We start from the raw sequence: 22,210 nt of genomic DNA, 5'->3' as shown, positions 1-22,210 counted from the left end.
GCGCCGGCTCCCAGGATGCAGTGTGGACCGGCCGGGCGCTGACGGCGGCGGCGCGTCTGCGGGCGGAGCGGCGCGGGCCGGCCAGCGAGGAGCGCGGCGACGCGGGCGGGGAAGGCAGGGCCGGGCGGGCGCCGCCTGCGGAGAGGCCGGGGGTCGGCCTGCGTGGAGCCGCGCGGCGGCGGCGGCGGCGGCGGCAGCGGCGGCGGCGACTTCCTCCGGGCCGGGCCGGACAGCGCACGGCCATGGCCGAGGCGGCCGCGGCTCCGGTAAGGGCGGCCCGCGCGCACGGACGCGCGGACTCGGGGCCCGGGCCCAGCACTCGGCGCCGCAGGCCCTGGGGAGGGGCTCCGTGGGCCGGGCCGGGCCGCCGGGCCTGGGCTCCGGCGGGCGGAGCGCGGGGTCCGCCGGGGCCTACGGCGCCCGCCGGCCGGGCCCCCCATTCGCGGCCGAGCCGGGGCAGGGCGGACCCGGCCGACCCCGCAGCGGAGGCCGCCCCACGCCGAGTTCCTGCAGCCCTCCGCGGCTTCCTGCCCCCGCCCCATCCGCTGGCCCCTTCCTCTCCGCGCCTCCCACCCCGCGTCTCCTTTCTCTGCCCACCGCTCTGCCTCAGCGGTCCCTACCCCCCAGCTCCCCCAAGCGGCCTGGTGGCACCTGGGAGGTGTCCGAAGCGGCTTCGATTCCGCACACGCCGAGTGCCCGGCCCGATCGAGGATCGAGGTCGGGGCGGAAGACAGCTGCTCCTTCTCGTAGAAGCGGGCAGGCACCAGCCCTGTTAGGCATTATTTTGTCCTCACAACAAACCTGTGGGGTAGGTGCTCGTTCCGTCATACAAAGGAAAAACCCGAGGCCTGGAGAAGTTAACTTGCCTAGGATCGCCCAGCTAGAAAGTGTGTGAAAAGGCACAGCTGGTCTGTATTCAGGGACACATTGTGTGTTGGGGGAAGCAGGCAGGTACACTGGTGAGCATGGTGCAAACAGTGAGTGAGTGGTTCTGGCACTGAGGCAGAAAGGTGCTGCGGGAGGGCAGGGGAAGGAGAGGGAGGCGCTGGCACCCCTTCGCGGCCTGTGCTGCTGTGATTTGAGCTGGGCTTTTAAGGAAGGCTAGGATTTCATCAGGCCGAGTGGACCGGTGCAGCTTTCCAGGTAGGGAGGACAGCTTGCGCTCAGAGAGAAGGCAGTGCCCAGCGGGTTCAAGGACCGGAATCCAGTCCCTGCTCCTTGGAAGATGGTTTTGGTGAGGAGGCAGTGGGAGAGAAGGCTGCAGGGAGACTTGGAAGGGCTTTTAATCCTGGACTTCATCCTGGGGGGGGGGGGGCGGTCCTGGATGGATTTTGAGTTCTCCTACCATGGGCTCCTCACAAGCATAGGATTTCTGCTTCCCTGGCGGGAGTCGGAGGGCAGCCCCATATTACCCACCCACCATTTAGTATGGAGCTGGGCCTGCGCAGAAACGGTCACCACCTCGCACTAAATAGTGCAGAGGCCCTAGGGCTCCCTGCGCCTGTTGAAATGGTAGGCACACTGTGTGTCTTATAAAGGGGTTTATGGAGGTGTCTTTTTCCTGCAGCACAAAGGTTGCCGTCCTGTGGCAGGCAAGGGCACTCGGAGGCTGAATAGGATTTCAGTAGCTGGGGAGCTGGAGCAGGCTCTTGGAGGCTGGAGTCAGGTGGCAGGGACTGATCAGAAAGGACAAGTGGGCAAGGGAAGGGTAGCGGCTGCCATGGAGGGTGGCCCAGGGACCAGTCCAGCGCCAGGCCCTGCAGCCTGGGGGCAGAAACACCTGCCTCCTGAGAGTAAGAGTCTCACCCACCACAGCCCTCTGCCCACCAGCTCCTCCCCAGCGAAACCCCTTCCTTCCTCAGGTCAGAGGTCACCTCGTGGGGTCTCGCTCCAAACAACCACGGAAGCTCTAACTGGGCTCGACAGTGTTTTGGGCCACTGCTCACACTCTCCGCTTACTCTTTTCCACCCATGCTGTAGTTCTCCGAGCCTTTCTCCAGATGAGCCCACACTGCTCCCTACTAGTCGCTTCTTCATTTTACTATTGTTTGGGAATAGTTTCCAGAATGTTCTAAGGAGACATGCGTCCTCAGGCACAGCCAGAAGAAAGTGCAGATATCTGGACCTCCTCTCTGACCCAGAGGGCCCACCGTCACATGTGGGTGGGTCGGCCGGTTTGGCCCCTCCTCAAGTGAAAATGTGCCCTTTCCTCGCGGTCTCCCAACTGCCACCTCTCAGGTCACTCAGGCTACGTGTGAAGTTTCCAGCAACAAGGAAGTCATACGCATTAAAGTCTGACCTTATGGCATATGTTTTACCTTCCTCACCCAGCCTGTAAGGTGTGTCCCTTCTCCCCGAGGAGCTACAGATGTCAGACTAGTTTTCCCCTTGGGAGTGGTGAGCACATCGAGAGAAACAGAGTCTCAGAGGGCCCAGCGGACCCGTGTTGATTTTGTCCCCTTGACTCATGCCTGCCACGTGGGTCAAAAAGTCTAACTCTTGGCTGGCGGAGATTTGCAGTAACGGTGATTGTTAGTTTAAGGAAAAGTAACAGGAGGGGGCAAAATCAGATGGCACTGGGGGGAGAAGGATTAGCTGTTTGATTTTTATGTTTATTAAAAAGAGACGCTTTTAAGAGATGCTTCAAAACAAAACAAAACAAAAAACAGTTGAGCAATGCTCATGTTTGTGCCGGTTCAGTGAACCAGCTGTTTTGTTTTGTTTTTTGGTTTTTGCAAGGTCATCGTCCGTACACGGTCCTGCGCCATTATGATGGGAGGTGCAGGCTGGGCGCTGGTGAATCTGCAGTTTACTATTTATCCCCTGAAATGCCCCAGCGGTGCAAAGGTGCTGTTTATTTAGCAGAAGTGCACGGAGCACCTTCCACGGGCCATGCACTCTGCTGCAAAAGCTGGGTTCAGGGAGTCAGCTCGGGGAGATGCGAGAGGTCCCCAGTCCGGGCGAGCTCAGCCCCCCGGTAAGAAGGCACCTGCCCAGATGATGGCCAAATCTGAGTTACCCTGAGAAGCCCATCCTGGGCTGAGATCAGGCTTGTGGCCCAGGGCATTCCCACTTTTAATCCGAGCTCTGTGCCCCCCCCCCCCAGCCGCCCAGCTCCCCAGCACCCAGGGGAGAGGGGCTGAATGAGGGTGCACTTCTCTTTGTTTCTGAAAGATTTCTCCATGGACGATGGCAGCCACAATTCAGGCCATGGAAAGGAAGATCGAATCGCAGGCTGCCCGCTTGCTTTCGCTAGAAGGTCGGACGGGGATGGCCGAGAAGAAGCTGGCGGACTGCGAGAAGACGGCCGTGGAGTTCGGGAACCAGCTGGAGGGCAAGTGGGCCGTGCTGGGGACCCTGCTGCAGGAGTACGGGCTGCTGCAGAGGCGGCTGGAGAACATGGAGAACCTGCTGAGGAACCGAAATTTCTGGATCCTGCGCCTGCCCCCCGGCAGCAAGGGGGAGGCCCCCAAGGTATCCCTCAGGCCCCTGGGGTGGGACAGCCCGAGGGACTGTGCCTGGAAGTGTGTGGGTGAGCATGCGTGACCCTTGTGGTTCCAGGTGCCCGTGACCTTTGATGACGTGGCCGTGTATTTCTCTGAGCAGGAGTGGGGCAAGCTGGACGAGTGGCAGAAGGAGCTCTACAAGCACGTGATGCGGGGCAACTACGAGACGCTGGTGTCCCTGGGTAAGGCATGACACTCATTCTGTTACATGTGACTTTGGGAGTCCCCAGACCTACCTCTCCATGCTGGTGGTTTTCGTCGCAACAATGTGTAAATCACTAGAAAGCTCTGACCATGCAAGGAGTTTTCTTCTCCTCCTACTAAAGATGAGCACCAGGTGACCGAGTTGAAAACTCCCTCTACCTGGTGACATTCGTGGGTGGCCACACAGAGAGGGGTGGTGGCGTTTCTCTAACCAGGCATGGAGCATGGACATCTCCGTCCTGGCACGACAAAGTCTAAAGCCTCGGGCTGCTCTCAGGTCCAGGATGGGGCTGCTCTCCTCATCAGTGGGCCTGCTCTGAAGCCTGGGGCTGCTCTCAGGCCCACATTCCTTTAGCCTTCTCTTACAGGAGTATGTGGCCTTTCTGGTGAGTTAGTGGTTAGTGGAGAAGATGGGCAGACCATGCTTCCCGTGCCAGCGCTCTCTTCATGCCTCAAGGCTCTGCTCCCTCAGACCCCTGGGGCCGTTGTCACTGTCTGTGTGCAGTGGCCCCAGGAGGTTGTTCCTCCCTGAGCTGCTTTCCTCTTGGGATGGTTTCTGTGTGACCCCAGATCTGGAGGCAGTAAGGCCTGCTCAGTGATGGTGGGAACAGGGGCAGGCGTGATGGTAGATTTCAGTTTAAAGAAACACACCACTTCTTAACGGGAGACCCTACCAGAGTGTCTTCACCTGGGCACGGACTTTGGGGCCAGATGATTGGTTGTCGTGGGCTATTCTGTGCCGTGTGGGATGTTCCACAACATCCTGGCCTAGACGCACCAATGCCAGGAGCACCTCACCCCCAACCCCCAGTCATGACCATCAAAAATGTCTCCAGACTGCGGAATGTCTCCCAGGAGACAAAATTGCCCATGGTTGAGAACCAGTGCTCTGTACTAATCTAGAAGTTTCGATTCTGGGCCACCCGTGGATTCCCAGGCTGCCTGTCACCAGCTCTGAATGGAACCACATGGTAAAAGCTAACCTTTATGTCCTTCCTCAGACTACGCCATCTCCAAGCCTGAGGTCCTCTCCCAGACTGAACCGGGGAAGGAGCCGTGCAGCTGGCGTCGCCCTGGCCCCAAGGTTCCAGATGTTCCTGTGGACCCGAGTCCAGGTGAGGGGCTGAGAGAAGGGCAGGAGACCAGGCAGGCCGCTGGAAACAGGAAAGCAGGGGTCAGGGAGGGCATGACTCTTCAGGAAGAGCTGAGGAGAAACCTCAGACTTGAAAGTTTTAAATCTAAGTTTTTTAGTAGTTGAGTTATGACCTGTAACCTGTGCTCCTAACACTCTAGGAATACTTCCCAGCACGGAAGCAAGTGACAAACTTAGTCTTTTAGCAAAGAGATAGAGCCAGTACACACAGTCAGGGAAGGAGGGGGCAGGACACTCACAGGGAAGGTAGGAGTGGGTCGGAGACAAAATGTAATTCCTTCCAGTTCTATGAAGAGCCAGCATCGCCCCTGACCAGGAGCCAGTCCCATTGGCTGGCCACATGTTTCAACACGATTAGGGCGACAGACTCATTTAAGGTGAATCTGGATACCTGGTATTACTGCTTCGGATTTTTCTGGAGCTAGCCAGCACCTCTGAAATCCAAGGGAGGGACAGAAGGATGCGTGAGAGAAGCCAGGAGGAGACCCCACCCCACGCCCACCCCTGCAGGCCCGAGCCTGCTTTCCGCACAAAACCGCGGTGTCTGTCCCACCTGCCTTGGGTTTTCTCCTGGCGTCCGAACACCTGTGTTGCTAAAGAGCCTCGCTGTGTTTCATTTGTGATTAATGACACGCGTCTCCCGGGTTCGCAGGGGACCGCAAGTTAGGGTCCCGCTGCCGAGCAGCGCATGCGCAGAGCTGGCCAGGCCGTCCACGCTCCCGAGCGCGCTTACCAGGGGCGCTCGCCTCCACGGATGTCCTTTGAGACTTTGCTAGGTGCCAGGGACAGAGCTGGAAGTGGAGGACGGAAGGATACTCAGCAGAGCGCTGCAGAGTCTGAATGGAGAAGAGGGCACTGACGCCAAGCCCGGCCTCCAGGCCTGGGAGGGAGGTCCACGGTGGGCTTGGTTCACTTGACCCACACCATCTCCGGGGAGGCCTCTCCGGTTCGCACGCTGCCATCGAGAGGGTGGAGAGGGGCCCAGAAATACGGTGGCTACTGGCGAGACCCCCACACACCCTCCCCTCCGACACAGACTCCACTTTCTGCCTCAAGCCCCACAGCAAGAGCCCCGTTACCCCTGCCCTAACCTCTGCGGGAGAAGTCGGACCCCAGCTCACTCCTCAACCCCCCACCCCCCACCCCCGCTCGTGCATCCCCCCACCAGACCTCCTCTCTGCTTCTTTTCGGTTCCTAAATTCTCCCTCCGTGCTTTGGGGAGCTCAGTCCCCAGCAAGACCTCAAATGTGCAGGCTCTTCCTGGAGCATCCCCACCCATCCTTGTCCGCGAGTCCTGGTTCTTTCCAGGGCCTGGCATTGGCTGCAGAGCACCCCTTTCCCATGTCCCTCTAGCCCCGGCCTTGGCAGCAGTGTCCCTGCTCCTCCATATGGCTTCCTGCTGGTCTCCCCTTCTCCCTGGAAACCCCCACCTTTCATTCAGATGCTTCTTGTCTTCCTGCCGCCTCCTGCAGACCGCATCCCTGCTCTTACCACTGTGGCTGGCAAGGGCACAGAAGGTGCTCTGTGCACTGGGAACACCCCAGCCTCCACTCCCTCTCCACGCCCCCACCCAGGTCATTCCCCTTTTGCTGAGAGTGATGCACCCTCACCTCCCCTCACTTTGAGTTCAGCCGCCCAGTGCCCTGACCCCAGTATCCAGCAGGACCATAATGCTGGTGAAGTCCATCTCCCTGTCCTGCACCTGCTCCCACGCAGCTGCACATGGCTGAAGAGCCCTCCCCACAGCTCGCTTTTTCTTACCTGCAGTCCCAGGGTGTCTCCTTGGTCCAGTCAGCTGTGCAGAGGTTGGCAAACTGTGGCCCATGAGCTTAGAAAGGTTTTCATGTTGAACAAATACTGTTTAATTGGGGAAAAAAAGAAAGAAAGAAAGAAACGATATTCACAGCCCCCCCACCCCACCAGCTTGTCGGTTGCACCCGCGCACTATTCTGCGTGTTTGCCACCACGGTCAGACCTCCTGCCGAAGGCGCCCTCCACTGGGCACTAGATCCGGTCCAGGCCACCTTAGCAAGGACCCACACCCCCCATCCTTCCCATCATCTGCCCCTGCCATCGCTTGCTCGATTTGAACACCGACCCCTTGTGACGGCACAGCCCTGTAGCAGCCGCCCCTCTTCTGCCCTCCTGTGTCCCGTGCCCCAGGAGTGCTCTCCTTCAGTGCCTGCTTTCTCCCCTTCCTCTTCCACTCCAGAGGTCCTGCCATCAGCACCTCTGTCGGGCCACAGGGGCCCATATAGCATTAAAGGTCTGGTCTTAACCATTGGCGACATCATTTGCCACCGTTGATGGCTCTCTTCCCAGATTCGCCGCTTTGACAGGATGCCTCCCCCTCCTGGTGTCCTCCTGGCTTACTTAACACCTTCCCTTTGCTATTTCCCAATGCTCTTTCTGGTCTCTAAGCGTCGGGGTGCCCTCCATTCTCTCTGTGTGGTAGGCTCTGCATGCCAACAGCTTCTGTAGTGTGTCCCCTGCTGGGCTTCTCCCTGAAATCACACCTGGCTGCCTGGTCTGTCCCTGACCCAGGTGGGATAGACATCTTATGCCAAGCACTCGACCAGCGGAGCTCCTCCTCCCCTCGTCCCCCACCCCCAGGTCTCTCCTGCTGTAGTAGACCACTGCCCACCCTCCAGCTGCAGGCGAGACCTAGGGGTCAGCCTCGGCCCTTTCTCACACATACAGCCATCGGAGATCTAGTAGCGAGCACTCCGGAATGCTGTCCCACCCCGTCTCCTCTACCCTGCCACCCGAGCCCATCGTTTCCTGTGGTCACCTCCCGACCACCCTCCCCTCTCCTGCTCTAATCGCTCAGAGAAAGCCCTACGCCCTTTCCTTCAAAACCCCTTCCTGGCTTCCCACGGACTCAGAGACTCTGGCTCATGCTTCCGGTTGCGTCTCGCTCCTCCTGTTCCAGCCGTACTGTCCTCCCTGCTGCTTCCCCCAGTGCTCCAGGCTGCTCTAGTCCCCGAGCCTTTGCACCTGCAGTGCCCTCTGCCAGTAACGCCCTTCAGGTCCCCCGCCGACCCCGGCTCCATCCATTACCTCCTTCAGAGCTCTTATTTAACATTTAAATCATCACCTTATTTAAAATTGTGTCCCCCTGTTCCCACCCAGAATTTCCAGTCTCCTTTCCCTGCTTTGGTTGGTTCCACAGCAGAGAGCATCATCTATTGTGTGTATTTCTAGATTGTGACATATATTTCACATTTACAGAATCAATAGGGATACAGACAGCATGTAAATTTCAGAGAGAAGAGATGATAGATTTCACATTTGCAGATGACTGTATGGCCGGCAGGCTCTCCCCAGGAGGGTGTAAATTTCAAGAGGACAAGCACTTTTATGTCTTTTGTTCATGTGATCATTCCAGGCACCTCGAACTGCCTAGCGCTGAGTAGAAATTCAACAGATATTTGTCAAATGTATGTAGTTACGTAATTTAAAATATTTTTGTGTAAAAATATGTGTGGTGAATTCCTTGTTAGATTTCCTAATCTCACTCCTCCCCAGGGTAACTCGTAGTCCTGAAGTGGATGTTTTCCTTCTCCATCAGCCTTTTAAAACTTTCATTTAAAACTGTTAGGTCCACCTGTAGCCATAAGCAATATAATATGGTTTTGTGTGTTTTGAGAAATGGTATCAATGTCAGTATATTGACCACTCGGTACCATGGATTTCAGATCTGTCTCTGTTGATGCAGATAGATCAAGTTCATTCATTTTAACAGATGCTTAGTATCCCCAAAGCAACTATGTTCCAGCTTGTTCTCCACTGGTCTGTTGATATGCACTTCAGCTGTTTCTGGTTTTTCACTCTCACCAGTGGTGCCGCAGTGGGCAGTCACCCCTGTCTGTCTGTGTCCGTGTGCTGCGGCCTCTCCAGGAAACAGGCCGGGGGACCCCCTGCACCGCCAGGCATGCTTGTCTGCACCTCCACCATTGCCATGGTCACGCGGCTAGTCCTGCTCCCGTCAGCAGCCAGGAGTGCCCGTTGTCGCACATCCTTGCCCTCCTTCAGCAGTAGCTCCTGGCCGATCTGATGGACGTTGGCACGGCATCGTGTTTTAATTCGCCTTTCCCTGACTCTCAGTGAAGCGAAGCACCCTTTTCACACGTATCTGGTTTCTTCAATGAATTGTCTTTTTCTGTTTTTCTACTGTTGCTTTTCACTCTCTTACTGATTCAGACTTCTGTCTGTAGGTTCTGGATCCAAACACTTTGTCTGTTATTTGCATCACAAATATCTTCTCTCAGCCTGTGGCAGGTCTTTTAACTTTGTCGTGCCTGTCTAGAAGTTGTCATTTTGGGTACAATCAAACTTACCAGTGTTTTCCTTTATGATCTGCTTTTTCTATCTTAGGACAGCCTTCCCTACTGCACTGCGGGTCAGAAGGACATTCTTCTCCATTTTCTTACGAAACTTTTAAAGTTTTGCTTTGCACATTGAAGTCTTTAGTCTATCAAAAATTAGTATTTGTGGGGTTCCTGGGTGGCTCAGTAGTCAGGCATCTGCCTTCGGCTCAGGTCATGATCTCAGGGTCCTGGGATCGAGCCCCGCATCGGGCTCCCTGCTCAGCGGGAAGCCTGCTTCTCCCTCTCCCACTCCCTCTGCTTGTGTTCCCTCTCGTACTGTGTCTCTCTCTGTCAAATAAATAAATAATTTTTTTAAAAAGAATTAATACTTGTGTAGGTTATGAGGGAGAATTTAAATTTTTTTCCCCACAAGGACATCTGATTTCCCAACAAAATCTGCTGAATATTCTGTCTTTTCACCAGTGATTTATAATAACGCCAGTTTGGTCATGAACCAGGTTCCCGTGCACGCACTTGGTTTCTGGGCTCTTTATTTGTTGTTTTTTTTTTTTTTTTTGGTCTTTGTCTCTGTGCCAACACTCCCTGTTTTAGCTTCATAAGAAGCTCTCTTATCTAGAAGCCTAAGCCTTCCCTACTTGCCCTTCGAAACTTTCCTGGACTATTCTTAGACCTCTGTTCTCAATGAGTCTCAGAATCATGATGTCAGGTTCTCGGAAAATCCTGCGGGAATTTTGATGGGAACTGCATTGACTTTGTCATTTCATTTCTGGAGAACTCGCTTCCTCACAACGTGAGCATATGAGCCCCTCTCCCCATGGGCAGACTCACTGAGTGAAGGCTGAGTGGCCTGAAGCAGCTTCACGGTTTTCTCCAATCGTGGTTTCTATTGTGGATGGCATTTTCACATTCACTGTATCTTAAATAGTTATTACAAGTCTATAGCTCTGCTGTTAACTTCCTTTAGTAAAAGACTCCTTTTGCTCAACCTCCTTATTATTTCTAGTAATGGACCTGTCACTTGAGATTCTCATGGATTTTGTTCTGTAGACAGTTTTACCTTCCTCAAATAACACCAAACTTATCTCTTCTTTTAAAATTGTTATAACTTTATTCTTCTTCTTTGGCAATTTGTCCAGGATATTGTCACTTGGTCCCAGCGTCCTTCTCTGTGAGGTGCTTCAAAGGTCTGGGCGGTAAGGATGGTTTTTGCCATAGACTTTTTTAGATTTTATTTATTTATTTGACAGAGAGACAGAGATCACAAGTAGGCGGGGTGTGGGGGTGGTGGGAGCAGGCTCCCCGCTAAGCAGAGAGCCTGATGCGGGGCTTGATCCCAGGATCCTGAGATCATCACCAGAGCCAAAGACAGAGGCTTAACCCACTGAACGACCCAGGTGTCCCCTGCCATAGACTTTTAATGATATCCTTATTAACTGGGGCGCCTGGGCGTCTCAGTGGCTTAAGCTGCTGCCTTCGGCTCAGGTCATGATCCCAGGATCCTGGGATCGAGTCCCGCATCGGGCTCTCTGCTCAGCAGGGAGCCTGCTTCCTCCTCTCTCTCTGCCTGCCTCTCTGCCTGCTTGTGATCTCTCTCTGTCAAATAAATAAATAAAATCTTAAAAAAAAAAAAAAGTTTATAGACATGGGACACCTAGGTGGCTCAGTCAGTAAAGTGTCTGCCATTGGCTCAGGTTATGATCCCAAGGTCCTGGGCTAGAAGTCCGCATAGCAGGGAGCCTGCTTCTCCCTCTGCCTGCTGCTCCCCCTACTTACACTCCCTCTCTCTGACAAATAAACAAAAATCTTTAAAAAAAAAAAAAAATCTACGTACAGAACAAAATCCATGTAATCCTTAAAGAATAAGAGTCAACACCCACATTCTCAAAACCCCAGCATCAGAAATCGATCACAGCCAGAACCTTCCATGGCCCCGTGGTCCGTCTCTGAGCCGGTTCCCCCCCCTTCCCTTTTCCAGACAACCAGAAAATTCAGAAGGAGGTGTGATCAGTCCCTTGCTTTTCTTTACATTTTGATTCCTTACGTGTGTATGTAGATATTCCTAAATAACACTGCTTCTCTCACGGGCCCTCCCTTCTGGGAGTCGCTCTGTGTTGACACAGCACAGCTGCCCTCGTTCCTTGTCACCGCTCTCTGGTTTTCTGCTTTACGATGGCGACACGGGGCATGCATCCTTCTGTCGGTGGGCGTCCGTGCTATTTCTAACGTGTTTCCTTTTAGGAACGATGCTGTTGTGAAAATTGTGAAGCATGTGTAGAAGTTTCTCTAGGTGTAGGCTCGGGAGTGGAACTGCCGGCTCGTAGGAAAGACGCGTGTTCAGCTTCTCCAGGTCACGTCTGAGCGCTCTGTAAGGCGGCCTGCCCGCCGGCACCTGCCCACGGGGCGCCCGGCCGCCCGCCGGCCCTCATCCTCGCCAGCCCTGGAAAATTCCTATTTTAAAATGTGCATTTTCCCAATTAATGAGATTGAATGTTATATCCTCTGTGTATAGGCCACTTGTCTCTCTTCTCTGGAAGAACCTGTGTATCCCTTTTGTCTGTTTTCTTTTGTTTTCCCTCTACTTATTGACTAGTTGGAGCTTCTTTCTTGTTCTGAATATTAATCTCTTTCTCAGGTGTGTGTATTGCCAGTATCTTCCCCCTTTATGGTATATTTAAAAAACAGAGGCTTTTGATTTTAATATACTTGGATTTTACCTTTATGGTTTGTCATTTTCATGTCGTAAACAATTAAGAAATCTCCCCTAGGGGTGCCTGAGTGGCTCAGTGGGTTAAAGCCTCTGCCTTTGGCTCAGGTCACGATCCCAGGGTCTTGGGATCGAGCCCCGCATCGGACTCTCTGCTCAGCAGGGAGTCTGCTTCCCCCTCTCTCTCTCTCTGCCTGCCTCTCTGCCTACTTGTGATCTCTGTCAAATAAATAAATAAAATCCTAAAAAAAAAAAAAAAAAGGAAAGAAACTTCCCCTACCTCAAGGCAGTAATCCACTATCTCATATTCAGCTCTCAAAGGTCTGCCTTTCACATTCAAGCTCTTAGTGGCAGGGGCAGCCGGGACCCTGGCTCTTTCTCAGTAGCACTTCGGGTCTTCTTTTCCTTTGCTCTTCGGGGGTCACCTTCCTAATGACCCTGTAACAAGTTCTGTGAGACTTCCAGATGGCACAGTGCTCAGGCTTGCATTCACTCTACTAATCACATTGGAGAGAAAGGACCCCTTTGCTGTATTGAGGCACGTTTTGGGGGGAATGTCCTAAGCCCCCTCCATTTAGTATATCTGTCTCATGTGCCTCCATGAAGTTGTAGAACTTTCTCCAAAGAAGATCTTGTACAGCTTTTTCTTGTTAGATGTATTCCTAGGTTCCTTGTATCATTTTTAGTTTTTATTTTTTTAGATTTTTTTTTTTTTTTTGTATTTTTAACAAATTGCTATTGTCAGTGGTATTGTCTTTTTGTTTTGGTTTGGTTTTTGGTTCGGTTTGGTTTGGTTTGTTTTCAGAGAGAGTTTGAGAGCTGGGAGGGAAGGAGCAAAGGGAGAGAGAGAATCTTAAGTAGGCTCTGTGCCCAGCACAGAGCCTGACACAGGGCTTGATCTCATCTGCCTGTCAAGAATTGGAAGCTTAACCGACTGAGGCACCCAGGCACCCCAGTGGTGCCTTTTTTTTAACATGGTTTTTGTTTGTTGCTGATGTCTGCAGGGAGCTGCGAGGCAGGGAATCCTTTTTCCCCGGGGCCTTGTTCTCATCCACAACGGGCTCAGTTCTGTGACACGCCGCCCCCCCACCCTTGGGCATCTGTCCAGGAGGCCCACCAGGAACGTAGCTCATCGTTAGAGAGTGCGGGAGCAGAGGTGGACAAGCACAGTCCCCACCCACACATCCTCCTCCCGGTGGGCAATCGGCTCCCCCCAGGGGCCAGGCCCTCTCTGTTGTTTTGCTGGGGATAAGCTCCTTCACTGTGGTCCAGTGGGGGGACTTCTCATCCTAAAGTCAGTAGAGTGGCATTGATTACTTGACCCTTAATTTTCTTCCTGTTTTCTCTTTCATAATATAAACATACAAGGTCATAAAATACCCTCTAAGTACCATTGTAGATGCAGCCCACATCTTTTGATAAATATTATCTTTATTAGCATTGGGGTCCACATATCTTCTCATTTTCATTATCATTTGTCCTTAGAGCCTTGGATTATTTAGAAAACATACATATTTTTAAGTTTTAGTACCAATGAGGAGTTTGGGATATTTGTTCTTGATTTCTGACTTAATATTATAGTTAGAAAATAAGTGCATAAAGTATAAATCTTTTAAAATTTACCAAAGTTCATTTTATGCTCTCGAACGTTCATTTTTCCTGACTTCTGTGTGGCTTGAAAAACGTGTGTGTTCCTTGTCTTTAGGTTCTGCTACGTCTGTGTGATCAGGTTCACTAATAGTGTCACTTGAATTTCCTATAACCCAGAGTCAGCTAATTTATCAGTTACAAAAACAGGTGTGCTGAAACCAGCCGCTGAGAAGTTGGGAGCTGTTTATTTCTCCTGGAGTTTTGCTTTATTATTTTGAAGCCAAATTATTAGATAAAACGTTTAGAATTCTTTTCTCTTTCTGGTCAGTGTAACATTGCACAGTGACCCTTTTTGTATTTCTGTGATACCTCTCTTTTCAAAATCAATTTCTTCTGATATGGTTTAATTACATCTTTTTAATTTTTATTTATTTTTTAAGATTTTATTTATTTATTTGACAGATCAAAGTAGGCAGAGAGGCAGGCAGAGAGAGAGAAAGGGGAAGCAGGCTCCCTGCTGAGCAGAGATCCCAATGCAGGACTCAATCCCAGAACCCTGGGATCATGACCTGAGCTGAAGGCAGAGGCTTTAACCCACTGAACCACCCAGATGCCCCTGACTACATTTTTTTAAAAGAAGTCTTTATTCTGGCTTTTATTCTTTTACTCTGCTCTTGCATCCTTCTGTTTTAGGTGCGTCTTTTGCAAACAGCATACAGCTAGTTTTTTGCCAGTTTTTAGTGTGGTCATCTTTATCTTTTAAATGTCTAGAATGGTGGCCACTAGCCACATGTGGCTTTTGGTCACTTAAAAAGTGCTGCAAAGGGGCGCCTGACTGGCTCAGTTGGTTAAGCAGCTGCCTTCCGCTCAGGTCATGATCCTGGAGTCCCGGGATCAAGTCCCACATTGGGCTCCCTGGTTGGTGGGGAGTCTGCTTCTCCCTCTGACCCTCCCTGCTCTCATGCTCTTTCTCTCTCATTCTCTCGCTAATAAATAAAATCTTTGGGGCGCCTGGCTGGCTCAGTGGGTTAAAGCCACTGCCTTTGGCTCAGGTCATGATCCCAGGGTCCTGGGATGGAGCCTCGCACTGGGTTCTCTGCTCAGCAGGGAGCCTGCTTCCTCCTCACTCTCTGCCTGCCTCTCTGGCTACTTGTAATCTCTGCCTGTCAAAAAAATAAAATCTTAAAAAAAAAAAAAAAAAGCTACTGTAAAAGGGGTGCCTGGGTGGCTCAGTGGGGCAAGTGTCCGCTCAGCAGGGACTCTGCTTCTCCCTGCACCCCCATTTCTTGTTCTCTCTCTCCCAGATAAACAGATAAAACCTTTTTTTCAAGTGCTGTAAAGACAAAATATACAAATGGTGAACATTTTGGACATATCGGGTTAAGTAAAATATATTATTTAACATTAATTTCACCTTTTATTTATTTATTTTAACATAACTACTAGAAAACCTAGAATGAGCGGTGTGGCCTGCACGGTTTCTCCAATGGACAGTGCCGGTCCAGCCTCCTTACACTGATTGGGAAATTTTGCAGCTTCTCTCTCTGAATATCACCTTACCCGCCTTCTCCCTACTTGTGTATTTGGAATGTTTTCATACTACCCTTCGTAACAGCGCACGTGTCTTCGTATATTCGGCTCTGTCCATCATTTCTTATGTGTCTTCTAATTAGCTCACCATCCTTGGCTCAGTTGTTTTCTTTCTCATTTCCCCTATAGACTGGATTTTTAAATTCCAGTGATTTTATTTTACAATTCCAAAGCTCGAGTTTCTTCTTTTTTCAAACTCTGATTGGTCAGTTTGGGTAGTCTCTTATCTATCAGACTCTTCCCCCTTTTTATTTTTCCAAATATATTAAACTTTATAGTCTGTGTGTGATAATTCCAGTATCCCATGTCTCTGCGGGCCAGGTCCTGTGGCGTAGGACCTCTCCAACCCCCAGAGGTGGCCACTTTTCTTGTTGAGCTGGTGATCTGTAGTTGTGAGCCCTGCAGCGCCTGCAAGCGGTGGAAAATGCTTTCCTCCTGAGACACTCTGTCTGACTCTGCTGGTCCTTGGGGCCACCACGGCCTCAGCCTGGAGGCTTTCAGCCACTGTGTGGTGTGACCCGGCAGGGACAGCCTTGGGCACAGGCTTCGGTGCATCAGCTCCCAGGCTGGGACTTCGGTCCCTGTGCCCTTCCGCATGTCCTTTTTCCTGTAGTTCTTGGGAGTCAGTTCGGCCATGACTCTCATGTCATTTGGCTCCTCTTCTGGTTGTAAATTTAGTTTTTTTCATGGGGACCTGAGTTGTGGGGGTGTCCCTGGAGGGTAGGTTTGCATTTGCCTGCGCTGGGGGGTGGCCTCCCAGGTTGCTGGGGCGGTCAGCCAGTGTTTCCGTGCATTTCCTGGCGTCAGTTCTCTGCACCATGTGGGGGGTATGGATTCAGTGTGGACACGGGGAAGTTCGCTTTCTCAGGGCGGCTGGCCCACGCATGGCCCTAGACAGGTGGCAGCTTCCTGGTAGCGCCCTCGGGTGGCTGGAGTTTTTCTAGTCCTCAGCTCACTAGGACCGAGGCTCCTGGGCTCAGGCAGGCAACTCAGCGGGGCTCCGAGCCTTGCTTGGGCATCAAAGCTCAGCCCCTAAGGCCCACGTCCTGTTTCAGCAATTTGCTGGGTCGCTTGGCTTCTGTTTGAACTCTGGATTGACTTTACATTTGCTCTTTGATTCTTATATCTGGGATCTTTCTTTTCTGCTCACTTATATACAGGTGGGGGGAGGTGAAGGGAGTATACTTGGGGTGACTACGTAGCATTTCTGTGTTAAAAGCGAGGGCAGGAGTTGCCAAGAGCAGCCCAGTCTTCTGCGTGGATGGTCCAGAGGTCCAGCCCCGAGAATGCTTTCCCGCCCTACCCTGTGCTCAGTACCACATGACCTCAAGCTTCGCCCAGAAGGCCCTAGGTCCCTGCTGTTCTGGCCTTCCATTCCGACTGGGTTCTCTTGCTGCTTGACCCCTGTAAGCCCCTGTGTCCACATCTGTGGCTGGATGTGTGTCCACCCCATGCCCGAGCGACCCTGATGCTGTATGTTCACACCCTTTCCCTTTTTTAGGCTCGGGGCCCCCAGTTCCTGCCCCTGACCTCTTAATGCAGATCAAGCAGGAGGGCGAGCTCCAGCTCCAGGAGCAGCAGGCGCTGGGGGTAGAGGCGTGGGCAGCTGGACAGCCGGATATCGGGGAGGAGCCATGGGGCCTCAGCCAGCTGGACTCGGGAGCAGGAGACGTCTCGACAGATGCTGCCTCTGGTGAGTGGCCGCACCCAGAGCAGACACCAGGAACGAGATGCCACAACAAAGGGCAGGGTGTGGGGAAGGAGCTTCTGGAAGCACTGCGGGCTCTCGCACATCTGGCCTGACTCACGGGGAAGTTTTCCCACCTGGAGGCAGAGGGCTGTACCAGATGATGTTCTGCAGGCCCCACCGTGGCTTTGATGATGCCCCTATCTTGGTATCTCTCGGCCTGACCTTCTCTAGCCGCACTCCTGCTCTTGCCTCCACCCGTGGGCTTTCACATCACCAGATGCCTCACATTCGAGAGGCGTGTATGAAATAACATCTGAGCTTCCTGGGGCCTCAGAGAAGGGGCAAAAGAGAACTGGGTGCGGGAGAGGGCAGGGCCGTTATGCTTCCGCAGCAAAGGCCCCGCTGGGATCCGAGGGTCCAGCCTGCCCTTCCTTTCACAGGGGTTCCCCCTTCCTTCCCCTAACCCACAGGCTCTGATCTCTCTTCATTGCAGGCGTCCACTCCAACTTTTCAACCACTATCCCACCCACTTCCTGGCAGGCGGACCTCCCTCCCCACCATCCCTCTTCGGCATGCTCAGACGGGACACTGAAGCTCAACACCGCGGCCTCCACAGAAGGTACGGGGCCGAGAGAGGACGGGAAAGGGTCGCGTCTTCCTGGGAGGCTGCCTGGGGCCCTCACTGTTACTGGTGAACTGCCCTGACCTTTTGGCCAACAGGCTGTTAGGTGTCTGTGATGTTGGGACGCTGTCAGTCTGTCCTTGATCACCTTCTAAATTCTTAAGCTTGGACAGCCTTTCTCGAGAATGTTTCCAGCTGTCCCTTTTTCATGTGGTCTTAACCAGTCAGCCCTGGGAAGCTGATCCCTTACGAGGACGTACCTTCTGCTCAGGCTCAGCAATCCTGGCTCCTCGCCGGCATCGCAAAACCAAAAGCAAACCAGAACCGCTTCTTAGGTACCAGCACGGCGAAAGACAGGTGTCTGAAGGCCAATATCGGGAGGAACAACAGCCAAATTTATGTATTGACTTTCTATTTACTTCTGTTTTGACAGCCGGTTGTCTGTTACTTAAACATTTCCATCATATTTTAGCCCCACCCCCAGAATGTGCTAGAAGCCTAGGTGCATGATCTAAAACTTCAGGATGTGAGATTCAAGTACATTTATATAAACTCAAACACATTGGTACTATTTCACTGACCCCTTTTCCATGAGCAAGCTGGCCTCGTTCACTGAATGCTTGCTGCCTTCCAAATAGCATGCTGAGTGTTTTCAGACAGGTCACCCGGTTTAATGCTCAGACAGACCTGTGAAATGGGTTCCTCACAGGTCGGAGAGCTGCCTGAATCCCGCAGCTGGGGGGAGGGCACAGCACAATTGCACATCCCCCTGAGCCCACCACGGGGCTTCTGTGTCTTGGTTACTTGGCCACCTGTGGGCAGCCCCAGGAGAAAAGCATGATGAGCCTTAATAGCCAGAGTGAACCTGGGGTGTGGTGAGCTGCTGTGCTTCTGGCTTTGCCTGTGCAGGTCCTTCCCCACCGACTGGGGCAGCCCCAGGCCCACCGGGAGGGGCTCAGAGGAGTAGGGCTTGAGTAGCTGCGGACTGGCCCCGTGAGAGTGCCCGGGCTTCCTTCTCTAAGCAGGTGTGGGGACAGAACGAGACGGGGTCTTTCTCTCTTTCTCAGCAGATGTAAAAATTGTGATCAAGACAGAAGTCCAGGAGGAGGAGGTGGTGGCCACACCCGTGCACCCCACTGACCTAGAGGCTCACGCGACCCTGTTCGGACCAGGCCAAGCCACGAGGTTTTTCCCTAGCCCCGTCCAGGAAGGAGCCTGGGAAAGCCAGGGCAGCTCCTTCCCCAGCCAGGACCCCGGGCTGGGCCTGAGAGAGCCCGCCCGGCCCGAGCGAGACATGGGCGAGCTCAGCCCCGCGGTGGCCCAGGAAGAGGCGCCCCCCGGGGACTGGCTCTTTGGGGGGGTCCGGTGGGGCTGGAATTTCCGGTGCAAACCGCCCGTGGGCCTGAACCCGAGGACTGGGCCCGAGGGGGTGCCCTACAGCTCCCCCGACAACGGGGAGGCCGTGCTGGACCCCGGCCAGGCCCCGAGGCCCTTCGGAGAGCCGTGTAAATACCCCGGCCGGACCAAAGGCTTCGGCCACAAGCCGGGCCTGAAGAAGCACCCGGCGGCGCCCCCTGGCGGGCGGCCCTTCACGTGCGCCACGTGCGGGAAGAGCTTCCAGCTGCAGGTCAGCCTGAGCGCGCACCAGCGCGGCTGCGGGCTGCCCGAGGGGGCGCCCGGGGCGGCGGCGGCGGCCGGCGGCGGGGCGCGGGACGGCAGCGCGCTGCGGTGCGGGGAGTGCGGCCGCTGCTTCACGCGGCCCGCGCACCTCATCCGCCACCGCATGCTGCACACCGGCGAGCGGCCCTTCCCCTGCACCGAGTGCGAGAAGCGCTTCACCGAGCGCTCCAAGCTCATCGACCACTACCGGACGCACACGGGCGTGCGGCCCTTCACCTGCACCGTGTGCGGCAAGAGCTTCATCCGCAAGGACCACCTGCGCAAGCACCAGCGCAACCACGCGGCGGGGGCCAAGGCCCCGGCGCGCGGCCCGCCGCTGCCGCCGCTCCCGGCCGGGCCCCCGGACCCCTTCAAGAGCCCGGCTTCTAAAGGACCCTTGGCCTCCACAGACCTTGTGACCGACTGGACTTGTGGCCTGAGCGTCCTGGGACCCAGCGACGGCGCGGACCTGTGAGGCACCCCCCCCCCCCCCGCAGGCCGCGCGTGTCTCGGACGCCCCTGTTGCAGACTGCGGGGTGGTGGGGAAGGCTGAGGTGGGAACGGGGTCTGGGGGAAGCAGATTTCCACGTTATTGAACTGATCACTGGAAAAAGAAAACGATCCGGCCTCCACCTCTAAACAAAGTAGAATTCTCTGATTGTGAAACTGAGCAGCATAGAATCTTAAGTAATTTAATTATGAAAACTTTTTTTTTTTTTTAAATTCTTGACGAAAAAAGCTGGAAAATAGTCGTAGCACCAGTTTAGAGTGTACTTTTGGTTTCCGGAGCGCGTGTTTGTGTGGCCTGTGTCCTTACCAAGTCTGACAGTGAGTGTGCCCTGAGTTGGCCGACTGGGGACACAGGTGAGGAGGGTCCTTCCCTCGCACCACTGACTCCTAGGGATGGGCTGATGGTTGCACAGAGCTCGGTGGAGGTGAGACACCTCTGGCCCCCCCCAAGCTGTACTCCAGGCCGCTGGGGCTGCAACTCGTCCCGTCAGCACCTGCTCTGCAGTGTGGAGACCTGCTCCGCACCTGCTGTCAGCTGGGAGAAGGACTTGCCCAGCAGCAGCCAGTCCTATTTCCCAGCTCTCCTCAATCTGAAAAGGCCCCCCAAAGTGCTGGCCTATTACGGGCCATCTGCCACCCCTATGGAAAGGGATCTGGGTGGTGTGACCCTGTTAGGTGACTCAGAGCCTTCTAACGGAGAGTCACCTGAAAACCCAGTGTGAGGGCTGCAGAGACAAGGCAGCTGAGGCCGGCAAGTGGAAGCCTTGGCCGTCACCGTCACCTACCAGTAGAGCCAGGAACAAAGCTGGCCTGCCCGCCCCTGAGCGGGGCTGCTTTCCACTCCAGAGAAATGCTTCTCTTTCCTTTTCTCTCTGTGTAGTGTTTCATTGTCAAAATGCTTTCACTTCGCATCTCATTTGATGACTGTGACCTTGTGAAGCACGCAGGACAAGTGTTCTTTCCTGTTAGAGACGAGGAAGTAAATTCCTCGAGGGGGACACACCCCGCCCAGCTCAGTCAAGTGCGCGGTGCCGTGCCCACGGGCGAGGAGGACTACGGACTAGACGCGGCTCATCTTCCCGGAGCATCAGTCTGGGGGAGGGAAGGGTTTCGTCTTTGCCCTCTTAAGATTTGTGTCACATCTGCCAGAGCAGAGTCGGCGGGCGTCAAGACGTCGCTGAGCGCTGGCCTCTTTGGTGAGTGTGCTCGGTGGCAGGTCCGAGAGCCTGGGCAAGGGCCAAGGGCTTGCTCACTCCCCATCTGACATCTTCGAGGTCGAGCTAGAAACAGCCCAGGTTTCTTGATTCTACCACAGTGCCGTCCCCACCACACAAGTATCCATTCCCGTTTTGTTGGAGCAGCCGCCGGTTCCCTCGCCCCAAATGGGTGACTTGTCTCCCCTGAGGAGCGAGAAACCATGGCTTCCGTTCCGTCAGCTCCCTCGTGCGTACTTTTATTAGGCAATAGACTAGTTAAGAAAATTGTTTCTATGTACTGTATATTTTGTACCTGTTTACACTTCTAATATTGATATAACTGATATTTTGAAAAACAAACGAAGAGGAAACATCCTGTTAAAATAAAACCTAACCAGCACCAAGGCGCTTTGGTTGGTTGCATTTTTAGACCCATGTCTTCAGCCCTGATGCCTCCAGACCCTTCTCACCAGGGAGCTGGGTGGCCAGCTCTCTCACGCCCCGCCCCTGCACAGGTCACCTCAGGTCATGGAGGCCACCGTCCCTGAGAGCTAGGAGTGGAAGAATCCGGAGAAGTTTGACTCTGTGGAGGGGAAAACCGTAGCACAGCCGGTCACTGTGCTTCAGAATATAATAATGTCGGTGTAATTTGGCTTTATATAATTCTGTACAATGTACATGAAGAAAATAGGTCTGGGAGAGAAAAGCAGTATGTCAGAGAACACCAGATGCTGGATGTTCTCTCCCCGAGTCTTGTCTTGGCTGGCCAGGAGCAAAGAAAGGACCAGCGATGCCTGGGGTCATTGTATTCGGCCGGTGGCGTCTGAGCCGTCTGAGCCGGGCTCACACCCACATTCCCATCAACCAGAGTTAATGATTGTTCATGTTTTCTCTCTTGTGGTCAGTCGTTGTCACATTTTGATCTTTGTCTTTTTAAGAAAATGAAAATGTAAAATAAAATCTGCGTAAAATTGCCCCAAGGGCATGGGAGTAGGACATGGAGAGAGAGTGGAAGTGGGTCTCACCCACGCCCATTGTGGTGATGGCATCCCTCCTGGGACCCACAGCCCCGATGTCGCCCACACGCTTCTTGTCGCCCCCCCCCCCACCCCCCCGCAGGACATGTCTTCAGTCCTGGGAAAAGAACAAGGAACACTTCTGGTGCCTGCCCTGCTCACCAAGCCTCCAGCCCACCACCATGCTCGGCCCCGTTCACACACGCCCTCCCGCCACACGCCCGGGTGCTGCGGGAATCCCATGCCTCACGCCAAAGCCCTCAGCCATGTAGTGTTCCACTCAGTAGACGACTCCCAAGGCCCTGGCTCGGGTGCATTCTCAAAACAGGGAACTTGGGGAGGATGGGGTTTCGTGGGGGCAGAGGGTTGAGTTCAGTATCAATACCCCGAAGGGACACTCGGTGAACAGTTAAGGAGACCAGGTCAGCACCTTGGGCTG

General features: G+C 53.8%; 1 protein-coding gene across 4 annotated transcripts; it reads left to right on the top strand.

Moving 5' to 3' along the window:
* ZNF746 (zinc finger protein 746) lies at window positions 1-21,160 on the top strand. Of its 4 annotated transcripts, none has more exons than XM_059172187.1 (7): window positions 1-266; window positions 3,175-3,474; window positions 3,562-3,688; window positions 4,712-4,825; window positions 16,580-16,771; window positions 17,262-17,387; window positions 18,458-21,160. In XM_059172187.1, exons 1-7 carry the CDS (start codon window positions 243-245, stop codon window positions 19,522-19,524), a joined length of 1,950 nt encoding a protein of 649 aa, XP_059028170.1. In that variant the 5' UTR covers window positions 1-242; the 3' UTR covers window positions 19,525-21,160. The 4 variants fall into 4 exon arrangements, with proteins under 4 accessions (XP_059028170.1, XP_059028172.1, XP_059028173.1 ...); XM_059172189.1 differs by having other exon boundaries at window positions 3-266; window positions 18,461-21,160; XM_059172190.1 differs by having other exon boundaries at window positions 5-266; window positions 3,607-3,688.
* The last annotated feature ends 1,050 nt before the right edge of the window (window positions 21,161-22,210 follow it).

Source organism: Mustela lutreola, chromosome 4, assembly GCF_030435805.1.
Source record: "Mustela lutreola isolate mMusLut2 chromosome 4, mMusLut2.pri, whole genome shotgun sequence".
Lineage (NCBI taxonomy): Eukaryota > Metazoa > Chordata > Mammalia > Carnivora > Mustelidae > Mustela > Mustela lutreola.
Note: the sequence above shows the minus strand (reverse complement) of the source record. Positions and strands in the feature narration are given on the sequence as shown.

What these genes read in the sequence shown, in the direction of transcription:
- ZNF746 (XM_059172187.1), top strand. Translation starts at nt 243, where the DNA reads ATGGCCGAGGCGGCCGCGGCTCCG. An exon ending in CCGAGGCGGCCGCGGCTCCG is followed by an intron (nt 267 to 3,174) that starts GTAAGGGCGGCC and finishes TGTTTCTGAAAG; the next exon opens with ATTTCTCCATGGACGATGGC. An exon ending in CTCGACAGATGCTGCCTCTG is followed by an intron (nt 16,772 to 17,261) that starts GTGAGTGGCCGC and finishes TCTTCATTGCAG; the next exon opens with GCGTCCACTCCAACTTTTCA.